Source organism: Ascaphus truei, unplaced genomic scaffold, assembly GCF_040206685.1.
Source record: "Ascaphus truei isolate aAscTru1 unplaced genomic scaffold, aAscTru1.hap1 HAP1_SCAFFOLD_702, whole genome shotgun sequence".
NCBI lineage: Eukaryota > Metazoa > Chordata > Amphibia > Anura > Ascaphidae > Ascaphus > Ascaphus truei.
Window position 1 is genome coordinate 51,594 of NW_027457036.1, and position 13,407 is coordinate 65,000.

At 47.2% G+C, this 13,407-nt stretch overlaps 1 protein-coding gene across 1 annotated transcript; it reads left to right on the forward strand.

Annotated features, from left to right (window-relative positions):
* Positions 1-522: 522 nt before the first annotated feature.
* Positions 523-973, forward strand: LOC142485993 (histone H2A type 1-like). The gene has a single exon (XM_075584655.1). It carries the CDS (start codon positions 549-551, stop codon positions 942-944), a length of 396 nt encoding a protein of 131 aa, XP_075440770.1. The 5' UTR covers positions 523-548; the 3' UTR covers positions 945-973.
* The last annotated feature ends 12,434 nt before the right edge of the window (positions 974-13,407 follow it).

A 13,407-nucleotide genomic window follows, 5' to 3' on the forward strand; every position in this document is an offset into this window, starting at 1 on the left:
AGAACTCAGCATACAGTGCAATAAAGCTATAAAGCAAAGCGATGGGCAATGAACCACGTGGCAGCAGCGGCGGCTCTCCCCCACATGGCAGCGGTTTCTCTCCAAACGGGCCAGTCAATACATCCCCGACTGAAACTCCGGAAAGTGGTGTCGGCGGCGGGCGCTGTGATGGGAAGTGACCCACTCGAGGAGTCATCAGCCTCTCCGGTCAGTTCAATCAATCTGAATCAATGAAATGACTGACTCCAATAAAGAGACAATGTCACCTAAACCCCCAGCAGCTCTATTTATAGGAGTCCTATGCAAAGTAGCAGCCCCAGCATTCTGTTCTTCTATTGGCTGACTTTATCATGTGACCGTTTATGACATCATCAGTTTTCTTTCAAATTAGACGATTGGTGGTTTCAGGATTATGGAACTGATTGGCTGTTTTCAAAACTGACCAATCACAGAGGAGTTCAGCTGCTGTCAGAGTGTATAAATAAGGGCACAGGGGGCGGGGTTTGTCACTTCTCCTGTTACCCGAGCTGCTGTCTGACTGATACACGATGTCTGGAAGAGGCAAACAAGGCGGGAAAACTCGCGCTAAGGCCAAGACGCGCTCATCTCGGGCTGGGCTGCAGTTCCCAGTCGGCCGTGTGCACAGGCTGCTTCGGAAGGGAAATTATGCTCAGCGTGTGGGGGCCGGAGCCCCGGTCTATTTGGCCGCAGTGCTGGAGTATCTGACCGCTGAGATCCTGGAGTTGGCCGGTAACGCCGCCCGGGACAATAAGAAGTCCCGCATCATCCCCCGGCACCTGCAGCTCGCTGTGCGGAACGACGAGGAGCTGAACAGGCTGCTCGGAGGGGTCACCATCGCTCAGGGGGGTGTCCTGCCCAACATCCAGGCCGTGCTACTGCCCAAGAAAACCGAGAGCCACAAACCGGCCAAGAGCAGCAAGTGAGCTTCACCCCGAGACCAGGAGCAGAGATCCCCACATACCCAACACAAAGGCTCTTTTCAGAGCCACCACAACATCAAAAAAGCGTTATAGTATTTCACATTTCCTGCAGGACATGTGTTTATTATATTTCTATCTCCATCCTAAGTCACTTTAATTGTTTATGATAATAGTTCTCTTCATTTGTAAAGTAATGTATAATTAAGTCCATGTATGTGGAGGTGTCAGTTCTGTCATTAGAAACAGTAATGCGTTTGATACGACACTGCAGAAAGCAAATCAATATTTAATACCATAAAGGCACCTACTGTATATATAACTTGGGGGTGAACTTTAATTACCGACATGATGATTTTTCGGAAAAAATCCCATAAAATTGATGAACTGATTAAAGTGCATTTAGTTTGCTGGAACCATAACTATAAAGCTAAACAAAAAAACTGTTTCTAGTTCATCGCTAATTAAATTAAAACAAAGTAGTGTAGCATGGCTAATACACTATAAAGTAGTGTTTGTTTCTGTTTGTGATTATACAAAAGGCGCAACGTATTGGTATTAGGAGTCTATTCTTGAAACAATTTACCACACGGTGGCGCTGTTGGATTAGAAATCGGTATCTTCATTACTTGGCTTGTAAAGGCTAAAACCTGTTTTTATATCGGACACAAATTCGCAAGCCATGAAGGTGTATTATACTGAAAATGTATATAATGTATCATTAAAGACAAGTGAGTAACATTGATGCAAGAACAATTTAAAAAAAATTATTTTATTCAACCAACGTTGTTTACAGATTGCCCTCGAACATGCAAAATCAAGTCATAATATAATTAATGTTGACATGTTAGAAAATAAAATAGCATAATGGTATAGAAAGATTCAATAACCAAAAGGCAGAACACATAATTACAGCATCTGGTCTTCGAAATAAACAGCACAAGTTTTTTGGAGGTACAATTTATCAAATTAATTCCTTTATGAGCAAGAACAATAATCTGAATTTTTTTTTTGTACCACTAATATACTCTGTGCTATAAACTAAAAATTACAGAACCTGTCCCTGGTGTCATTTTTTTTTTTTTTTTTTTTTTTTTTTTTTTTTTAAATCTAAGGAACAGCAATGTCATGTACGGTCCATCTGTGAGCATGTGGCCCATATACTATCTTGTGAAAAGAAGTGATAAAAGGCGCTAACAACTCTATGTGAAAGTGAAAATAATAATAAGTGTTAAGTGATGAAAATGAATATATTAACTAAACACCCAGCTCAAAACCTCTCTGGTGGGACCTGTTTCACGGGTTCCAAGGTTTAACAATTTCTCAAAAATTGTTAAACCCATATACTATCTGTCACGGACCGCACACAAGTGAGCATGTGATATGAAACCAGGGTTAATACACACGGCTACTCTAGCCAACTCACCTTTCTCCTGCACAAGGTACTTCCAATATGTTTATATTAACCCATTACTCAATTGCAATCCCATCTATGTGCGTACATCACTGGATAATTTAGGCAAAATATGTAATTATTTACCAGAGTCTCAGGTCTATTTATTATTATTATTATTATTATTATTATATTTATTATAAGGAAAACAAAATTGTGCACTTAACACACAATCAGTTGTAGCTAAATGTGGCAGGCAATGAAAATACTCTCTACAAAGCGTGCACCAGTTTATTCTGAGCCCCAACACATTACTTATTACATGTTTTAATACCCCCGTCCATGGTCAGTCCGGAGTCCCTGGGCTCTGTTCCCTGTATGGGAGCTGGCGGCACTCACAAGCCAATCGGATCTGGACTCAATGACCGGTTTGGCAGCGTGCTGCCACATGCCGTCTAAGCTCTGATCTGACAGCAAGGTATTGCGGAACTGCCGACTGTGCTCTGGCTCATTGGCCCTAGTCATACTGGCAGGGATAGGGTTGTCAGTTTGGTCAGGTTACACCCAGCTTACGTTACTGGTCTCCTCCAGGACATCCAAGGGATGAACTCCAATGTCCGGGGAGTGATGGTTTCATTCTTGGGACCCTGAACAAACATAGTGTCAGAGGTGGCAAGGTCTCAAGTCTGACAGCAGGTCACAGCCACAATGGGAAATAAATTTGGCAAAGAGCCAAGGATAGCGTTGCACCACGAGCAGGAACAGATGAAGAGGGTGTGGTAAAAACATAGTTATTGGCAACCAGAGAAACACACTAACATGTTTCGCTCCCACAATAGGGCACACTCGACGGACACACTCTATCCCTATTAGTGGCACATAAAATTGCCATAATCAGTTCCCAACAACATGTTGGTGTTATGGCCTGGGAGGTCTCTGCCATTACGGATGCTCTGGGCCATGCCCTAATCGATGAAAACACGGGCCACCTGCAGGGACTTAGGGGCACCATCGGACAGGTGGCAGATGCTCTGGCCCAAACATATCAGGTTGGACAAGAGTGATGACCGTGCCAGGGTTCAACTGGCTGGCCACCATCATAGTGCTGATGGTATAAGGGCACAAATATTGCAACCGCACAATGATCTGCTCTAGCCCAATGGTGGCTCCTCTTTGTGTTGCAGCACAGGCAGCAATCTCGGCAGCCTCGGAGACTGGGACCTGGGTTGCCTGGGTAATATGGTGGGTCACCTGCTATTGCTTGAGCATGGGAATGTGACTTACCCTGGCGTTTATATCAGGAGCTGGGTTGTGGGTCCCATCGCAGGTTGATCGGTTCAAAGTGCAGTGGGGCAAACCACCCTCAGGTGGCACGCCCTGTTGAAACCAAAGCATTGCCTCTTATGGGTAAACTTGGTGGTCGGGTTCTGGAACTAGGGGGCACTGGGCAGCTCCACAAATATGCATCGGACCTTGGGGTTTATGTGTGCCGAGGAGGTTGGTGGCCAGGAACTGGAACACTCGGTTGGGGTTGTTGCCAGAATAGGAGTCGAGCCACCATGAACTCATACGTAATCTTGGCAGTTTGCTGAGCCATTGATGGTTTGCCATCCATAATGCATTCACTCACCTCCGGGAAATGTTTGAGTACAAATTGATCCTTCACGATTAAGATAAGGAATACATTGAAGGTACTCACTGAACACACAGTTACTCACCTCTTTGCATGATGGGCTGACCGGGCCACAGAGTCAGTGTGCAAATCCGTGGACCCCTTGTGCATGGCATGAAACTGGGTCCAGTAAGTCTCGGGCGTGATCTCATACTGAGACCAGAGCAGTGCTTTTACCACCTGGTAGTCACCAGCATCCTCCCAAACCATTGCTTGATAGGCTTCCATATCTTTCCCACGCAGCTTGGGGAAGAAGCCTGTCACGGGAGACCAGAATTGTTAACACACTTCGCCAACTAGGGTCTGAGGGAGAAGAATCTAGCCTCAACTAGGTGCAGGGGACTGCTTCAGTAGATTTGCCCTGTACAGCTCCTTCTCAGTGCTATTGTCCCAATAGCACTATTTAAAACCCCGCCAGTCGCCTGTCTGATCAGCTTCAAAACTTGTCTGGTACTCTGATCAGCTTCTCCCCTTACATAGCTCTCGGGCTCCTATACTTTTCATGGAGTAGGGGCAACCAGCCAATCGGAGGACGATGTCTTGTCCGGCTGTACAAATCAGAGGAGGGGGCCGGCTTAGTCACTCTTGACCGCCCCTCGAGTAGGGAGGGTCTAGCGAGTGGGAAATTTGAAATAGCCAATGGAAATTGTGCCTATGGGACTCAGACCCGGCAACGGTTGAACTAGCCAGCCCCATACATCCCGCTGGGTAGGCACCTCAGCCTCTCATGTGAATAAAGTCTTTGCACCAACGAGAACCAGTTTCCTGGACCTGATTACCATCCCTTCCCTGCTCACCATTGTCCTCATACTCACACCGACCCCACCTTCTGTCACAAAGCAGCTTTTCTCCGAAATGCAAGCAAAACAAAAGGCAGTGCTGGCTGCCTTACTAAATGTATGGGGAACATACTACTAAAAGGCACAAAAGTGCCTTTTTTACCGATACAATCCCTGTTCCCAATTCCTACCGTTTCCCCCTTCTAGAGATTACACAGTGATTAGCTCTTTTCTGGAAGAGGTTACACACAATACATTATACACAGGCCAAACGAGCCTCACCGAGGTGGCTATTACACACAGTTTTGGGGTATCCAGCCGGGCTTCATCTTTATTATGTGAGGTTGGCTACCCCATACCATCAAATATCCCCCTTTAAGATGAAGGCTCTGGGAAAGCTACCCCATCAGGTGTCTCTCCAAGGCTGAAGAACCTGGAAGTCCGTTTGTCGGGGCTGGGATCATCGTGCTGGGAATGACTATTGGCGTTGCTGTGCTCATTGCACTTTTTTGTGTTGAATGGTAAAATTAAACTCCTGGAGGACACACCAACTTCCCATTTTCACCTTACACCCGCTGCAACAAGCTAAGAGGGTTGCAATCAGTGATGACAGTGAAAGGCTTCCCGTAAACATGACTTATAACATCTTGAGAACCCACACATTGTCCAGATCCTCTTTCTCTATTGTGTCATAGGTGACCTCCCAAGGCAACAGCTTGCAGCATAGGTAGGTGAACGTATCCTCGCTGCAATCCTCACCTACCTGGCTTAGCACAGCACTGATGCCATAAGTTGAAGCATTGGTTTGCACCAAGAATCGCTTGATGTTATCGAGGACCACCAGGATCAGAGCACTGGCTCGAGCATCTTTGAAAGCCTTTAACGCTGCCCACACTCAGGAGACCAGGCAACTAGCACCAACAGCATCTTCTTTGTTAAATCAGTCATGGCTTGAGCCAGGGCACTATACTGGGGCAAAAACATTCTATAGTAGCTGGTGGTACTTATAAAAGTGATTACCTGCTTTATAGTGTGGGGGACCGGCCAGTCTACTATTGACACAACTTTCGTGGGCTCAGGCTTGAGATGTCCCCGGCCTACCCGGTAGCTGCGGTACAATACCCCCGCCATGCCGACTTGGCATTTGGATGGCTTTAGTGTCAGGCCAGCCTTCCTGATCCTATCTAGGACTGCTGCTACATTAACCAGATGAGTGTACCAGTCATTAATACAAATGGCTAAGTAGTCCAGATAAGCCCTAACATAGCCCTTAATCCATTCCAGCAACCGGTTGACAAGGCGCTAGAACGTGGCCGGCGTTTCCTTCATCACAAATGACATGACCAAAAATTCTTACAAGCCAAGGATGATGAAAGCCGACCTTTCCTACGCCTGCTGGGTCAATGGAATCTGTACAGATTCATGATGGCCAGATACCTGGCCCCGATGAGCTCATCTAAGAGCTCATCCATGTGGGACAAAGGATAGGCATTTGCCACGGTCTGAGTATTAAGCTGACGTTATTTTACACAGAACCAAGTGGTCCCACCCTCCTTGGCACCACGAATACCGGTGAAGTCCAAGGACACTGAGCAAGATAAATTACCCCTAATGCCATCATCTCCTCAACCTCCCCCTTAATGCTCCACTTTACCTCCGCAGAGATCCATTACGCTTCTTGAGGAGTGGTCAATGATCCCCGGTGTTGACCGGGTGATCGGTTAGATGGGTAATGCCCTGATTATCTGTAAACATGACCTGGTACTGCTCTAGCATCTCCCGCACCAGCTTGGGAACCGCGAGTTGGGGACCCATCTCCACCTGCTCCACTAAGCCTCCCTGCCGGGTTTCTCCCAGGAGATCGGGCAGAGCCTGGCTTGCCGGATCACCCAGCAGCGGGCTACAAATAGCAAACACCTCCGGCCCGCTCTTGTGATACTCCTTTAGCATATTGATGTGGTATGTTATGTGCCTACCTGCCTCTGGATCCTGGTTTACCACATAATTACACTCATGCACCCGCCGGTGAACCGTGTACGGGCCCGCCCAGGCGGAAAGTAGCTTGTTCTGCCAAGTGGGCTTCAGTACAAGCACCTGCTGCCCTGGGATTAATTCTCTACTACGGAAACTCCAATCATACCAGCGCTATTGCCTGATCTGAGCTGCCTCAATTTAGCCTGTGCCAACCCCATGTGTTCCTCTATCTGGTCCCTGAGCCCCACCATGTAATGTAGCACATAAGCATCAGTATCTCCCCCTCCCAGCCCTTATGAAACAGATTGAGTGGTCCACGGACATGGCACCCATAGAGGTGCTTGAAGGGGGAACGGATGGTAAACTCCTTTGGCACCTCTAGATACGCGAATAGCAGGTGATGTAAGTGAGCTTGTCAGTCTCACCCTTTCAGCTTCCACAAATGCTTGCAACATTGACATTAAGGTCCCATTGAACCGCTCACATAATCCATTCGTTTGGGAATGGTAGGGGGCTGTACAGAGAGATTTGACCTCGCACATTGCCAAGAGACATTGGAGCAGTTCGGACATGCACTGTGCCCCCGGATCAGCCAGGATCTCACTTGGGAAACCTACCCTAGTGAATATCTCAATCAAAGACTCTGCCAATTGACGTACTTCAATCAAGGATAGAGCAACTGGGATCATGTGCGGATCCACTATATTTACAGCTACACGCTGGAAGGACTCACCGATCACCAGTAGCGGTCTCAGGGGAGCCTTTGTGTGGTTACTCGACTTGCCCACTAGGTGGCAGGGATTACAGTTATGGCAGAACACCAATACCTCCTGTCATGACGCCGGTGAGTAGAAAGTCTGTAGTTGCCGGGCTCTAGTATGAGTGACTATCTGATGCCCCTACCAGCAGGATCACATGGGATATCTGCATCAACTGTGCCCTATATTCATGAGTAACAACTATCTGTCGCCTTAATGTCCCTGATCTGACCAGAGCACTCTTGGATTCCTGTTATGAGACACTGTGGTGCCAAAGGAACCGATGGGACACACCCTTGGAGTCAGACTCGGTCGCCCAAAGTATCATGCCCTCCAGTTTGGGGTCCGATCACACAATGTCCATGAACTCCTGGCTCAGTTCTGGTAGGTTGGCCCTGTCAAACAGTCAGGGGAAATGTTGGGACAGGGTTCGGGACAAATGTCTGGCTTGTGCTGGCTTACCTGCTTGGTGTCCAGCGGGACTTCAGCTCTCTTTGGCTCCAAAAGCTGGGGAGAGATAATTGGGGTGGTGTGCGGCAATGCCAAAGGCACTTCCACCTGGGCAACTGCCTGACTTTTGCTCGGGGTGACCGCAGCCACTGGTGCATTCTCCTCAGTGTAGGAGCAAATAAAGTGCCCCAAGTCATTGCCCAGCAGGATGTTGGTGTCCAAGCCGGGTTACACTGTGACATCCCAGACTCCTCTACTAGTGCCCTGATCAAGTAACACCGGGGCAACTCGCAATAACTTGGGGGCTCTGTCCAGCATTCTCACCGGCATCCCCGTGCCTTGGAGAAGTTTCTCTGGGCTGACCATATCAGGTTGCACCAGATTACCGTAACACCAGTGTCCATCAGGCAGGCCACCCGGAGATGGCCTCTGGTAAAAGGGCACAAATATTGTTGGCGGACATCATTGGATTCCAGCCCGATGGCTGCGATTCCATGTCCCTCCAGATCCACTTCTGCATCGTTGACTGCTGCTGCTAGGTCTGCTGCTGCACATTCTGCACGGCCTCCACTTGCTATGCTTTTGGGGCCAATCTCACGTAGGGGATTGGTCTCGCTGCTTGTGAGCATTGCCCCATATTGGGGTTACTGGAGCAGGGTGGGTTGGGGCAGTCCACCCGCAGATGGCCTAGCCAATTGCACTGGTAGCACCGGCGCTCATGGGCAAACTCTGCAGGCTTTGGCTGCAGCACCTCCGGCACTCCACTTGTTCCATCCCAGCTTAGTGGCCTTGGGAGGGTCAGCTACATTAGGTGGTGTTGTCGCTGGCACTGGATCGGGGGTCAGGACCCACTTCTCCAACTGTGGCCGCATGGTCACAAATTCATCTGCCATCATGGCGGTCGTCTGGTGCATTCTCGGCTTATGCTCTATGACCCACTCCCGCACCTCCGGTACACATTTGGGCAAAAACTGTTCACGGATGACGATGTCCATCCTGTCTAGGAGCGAGGTGACTCTGCATCTGGCTACCCACCGAGGGCTGTGAAGGTCTAGCCAGGAGTTGAACTCCATGTAGGTGCCCCGCCTCCTTTGTCCAGAGCCCTGAACTGGGCACAATAGAACTCCGGTGAGAGGTGCACTGGACTATGCTCATTATGTGTGGAACTATCGGTCCTGCGGTCTTGAAATCACGAACTACTCAGAAATGAAAGTCCCGCAAGAGATTAAGAACTGGGCCAAGTGATGTCCATTACTATCCACCAGATAAAAAGCCTGTCACAGGAGACCAGAACCTTTACACACATCCCCCGGGATCACACAGTGATTAGCTCTTTTCTGGAAGAAGTTACCACTCAATACATTATAAACAGGCCAAATGAGTATCACAGAGGCAGCCATTACACACAGTTTTGGGGCAGCGAGCCGAGCTTCCCCTTTATTATGTGAGGCTGTGATAGGATGAGGCGGAGGAGAGGATAGTTGGTGATGGACTGATTATGGTTTGTGAGGTTGGGTTGTACAGTGGTAGTTCATCAAGGGTTAGTGGTAATTTTAATGGGGATAATTAATGGAGGTGTCAGTTAATAATGGAGCAATCTATGTAGGGTTTTACAGGTACAGTTAATGGGAGAATCATTTTAATAAGGACAGTCATGTGTTAGTATTTGCGAGAGGAGTTGTAAATTTTGAGAGCACTGGGAAGGGGACAATCCGATTTTGGAAGCATTGTGGATGGGAACAATGAATTAGGAAATCACTGGGGAACAATGGATTATGAACACTTTGAAAGGGAACAATCTGATTAGGAAACAAAGGGGAAGGGGCCAATCTCCTCACTACAATAGATTAGGAATAATTGAGGGACACTACTTTGCTTAGTACTTGAAACCAAGCACTGGGAATGCCATGGAAGTAGAGGCGGGAAATAATACAGAGTGGGACCACTGGGGAAGGGAGCAACCCACAAACTATTACAACAAGAATTAGGTCAATCTTGAAACACTTGAGAAGTGGACAATCAAACCAAGGCACTGAGGGAGGGAACAATGTGTTTTGAGTATTGGGCGAGCAAGAATGAGAACAATATATGAAACAGTAGAGAGGTGGGATAAAATCCCAAAATCAGCGCTTCAGCGGATGAGATACACCAATAATTGGTACATGTAATGATCAGGATATGGAGAACTATATATACAATAATAGTAGTATTGGACCCAGTGCAAACGCAGGAGTGTATAATCAAAAATAATGTATTTTGGTGAGGGACTGTTTAATGCCTAATTCTACCTCACAAGAAAAATAAACACTCTTACCTGCTGCACTGTACCGGTCTAGAAGTCCCCTTGAATCCATAGAATGGGAAATCACAATACTCACTAGTATAATCTTCACTCCATTGGTGCGTGCGTCACGCAGAATACATACACAACAGCTTGAAATCCAAAGATTTGCAGCGGAGCACAGCTGAGGAATGGGGCCAGCACAAGCAGTTGGAAGGTTAAAAATAATTATTTATTAAAGCATGGTATAAACAGGGGGGAGACAAAACACACTCTGACGCGTTTCAGGCTATGCAGCCCTTTATCAAAGAGTATATGAAACAGGTCACGCCGGATAGTAAGGAGGGGAGCATAGTTCTCGTTACATATTGCTTACTAACAATAGTTGCCACAGCAGACCAGGACTCTTTCACTGGATCACGTGCCAGACAGGACACAGCGATCAAATAAAGAGGTGTTTATTTCAGCAGTAGCCATCAGACACAGCACATAATCTCCTAACAGAGCTATACTCGCACCAACCAGGGAATACAGGGGGAATCCTAGCAGTCCTAGGTGCCCAGTGCCACAGAAATGGCTTACCCGGAGCAGCTTCCACTCTGTAGAGGATCAGGAATTCCGGCAGTGCTGAAAACAAGTTGCAAGCAGGCAAGTTTAAATCTTCTGCTTCAGAAAAGCACACAGCCTTGTCTTGGGTGTCTCTGGCATGACATCAGAGAATACCATTTAGTCCATCTCCACGCCAGTCCAGAAATGATCTGTGGAATTGATATCTGCCACCCCGTTTCTAGATTCCTGTCTCCATAGCAAATCATGGAGATAGGGTGGTGACCCATCAGAGTGCCTGATGTGTGTGGACACAATCACAGTTCCCCAGGCCTCAGTACACACCCCTGGGACCAGGCTTAACCTGTATTATTCTGGACCCCGTCCCTCCCACATACCTGTCCTTTCCTGGGGCTCATCTGGTCACCAGACCCTAGAGCTGCCCCAGTTTAATGTGCCGTGCAACCCCTTCCATACCCTGTAACTGTAATTGTTTACTCTCGTGTTGTAAACTGTACCAAAGTATACACTGTGTGTGCATATATAAAGCATAGCCAAGGTCTCTGTACATTGGGCTGAGAATCCCACTGAGCAGCCCACATGTCCGGAGAACTGCTATTGCTTGGAGTGGAGGGAGAGGGGCAGGCTCCCACTGACAGGCGCTGCTCCCACTGACAGGCGCTGCTCCCACTGACAGGCGCTGCTCCCACTGACAGGCGCTGCTCCCACTGAGAGGCGCTGCTCCCACTGACAGGCGCCGATCCCACTGACAGGCGCCGCTCCCACTGACAGGCGCTGCTCCCACTGACAGGCGCCGCTCCCACTGACAGGCGCTGCTCCCACTGACAGGTGCTGCTCCCACTGACAGGCGCTGCTCCCACAGGGACCTTCATATTTCTCCAAAAGCCCTTTAACTTTCACCCACCCCGCGCCCAGCCATGATTGGCCAATGCAGATGTGACCTCACGTCCTGTCTCCCATGCAGTATCCACACATGATGGTCGCGGCTCCATCTACAGCGATTTCCTATAGCAGCGGGGACTGTATGTAAGGGGAACCCAGCAGCGCTCAGGGTCAGTGTGATCCCAGCGTGCAGGGAACTAAGCGGTGCGCCCCAAGGCTGCGCCAGAGACACCTTCACACGTCGCTGGGAGCTTCATCCAGCGGGAGATGTGAAAACGGTTCCGTGCTGCGGGACAGAGTCTCAGAAAGCAAACAGGTTTGAAAGCTCTGCAGTCTCAAACCCCACAGGAGTGGGAGCAAACCCTGGGGAGCCTTGGAAGTGGCGCCTGGCACCTAGAATTCCCTGTATTCCCTGTTTTGGGGAGTGTAAGGGGTTTGTGAGTTTGTGCTGGGCTGGATACGGACAGAATACATTCTCTTTATTGAAACGCTTTGTCCGTTCTGGTGCCTTGATCCCGGGGTTACGTTCTGGTCTCCGGGATAATCTTTGAGATAAAGTGTGACTGAAATAAAAAAAAAGGATCATTGAATTAATTGAACAGATTGATTTAGAAACATTGTTCACAAAAGTAAGGAAGACCCCAAGTGTTTCATGTTAATGTGAGTTACACACGTGTGTGTGTGTTTTGCTGCCTTTATTTTGGTGCTGCTGCGTTTTCCCTGTATAGATTGTGTGGGAAATGTGGCATCTTTGGCAGTTTCAGCCCCCACATCAGTCACATATTTGTGCGATTTAAGAAGTGATGCTAGAGTCCTGTTGATTTTCAACTTAATTCACTAATTATATTAAAGGGAATCCGCAAAACGTATTTATCACAAATATCTGGAGGTGAAACCTTTGATTCAGATCATTGTGAAAAATCCAGGTCTCCAGAATCCAGATCATTTCCAAAACAATACTGCCACCGTGTGGTCTTTGTTTGAATGACAGATAGTAAAGCTTTGGCGCCTTTTTACCTTCTCTGTATAATTGTTCCGAGATCCCCAAACCGAGTGTTTTACACATGAAATGCGGGGTTGTATTTATGATCATAAAACCAAAAAACGTGATCAATATGTATGAGATTTACAGTTGTGACAAAGAATCATAAAAGTCACAGAAAGTGCTAAAGAAAATCCGATTGCATTTTTTTCTCATCAAAAGCTGATACATGATGCCCAATATATGGGACTATTTAATGGAATATAAAAGGAGTGACTATTTTATGAAAAATTTGCATTGGGGATTCTGTTTTAAGAGCAGAAAAGACAGCAAAATAATAATGAATGAATGCTCAAACATTGTCATTGTTTTATGCAAGTCTATAAAAATGTAATTGTTTTCATAGCGGTTAAAATCAATACAGATAAGGCATTTATCAGATACATTTTCTTTTGCAGATTGTACCAATGTGCAATGTAAAAAAATGTGTATATGGATCGAGCAATTAAAATCACGTATTTAAATCTGTCAAGTGCAGGCACTTCTAATTCAGAGAAGTTATATCAAAAAGTGAGACCAATATTTGTAGTTTGCTTTATGAATGAGCAGTTAATAGCATGAAGGGAGTATAGCAAAGTTTATATAAAAGAATCGTACATAAAGCGCTGTAACAAAATGCTGTCACAATATGGGTGGTTTTGTAGTGAATTGTATTTCTCTAACCCGTTTCC

Coding starts and splice junctions, on each gene's coding strand:
- LOC142485993 (XM_075584655.1), top strand. CDS start 549: ATGTCTGGAAGAGGCAAACAAGGCGGGAAAACTCGCGCTAAGGCCAAG.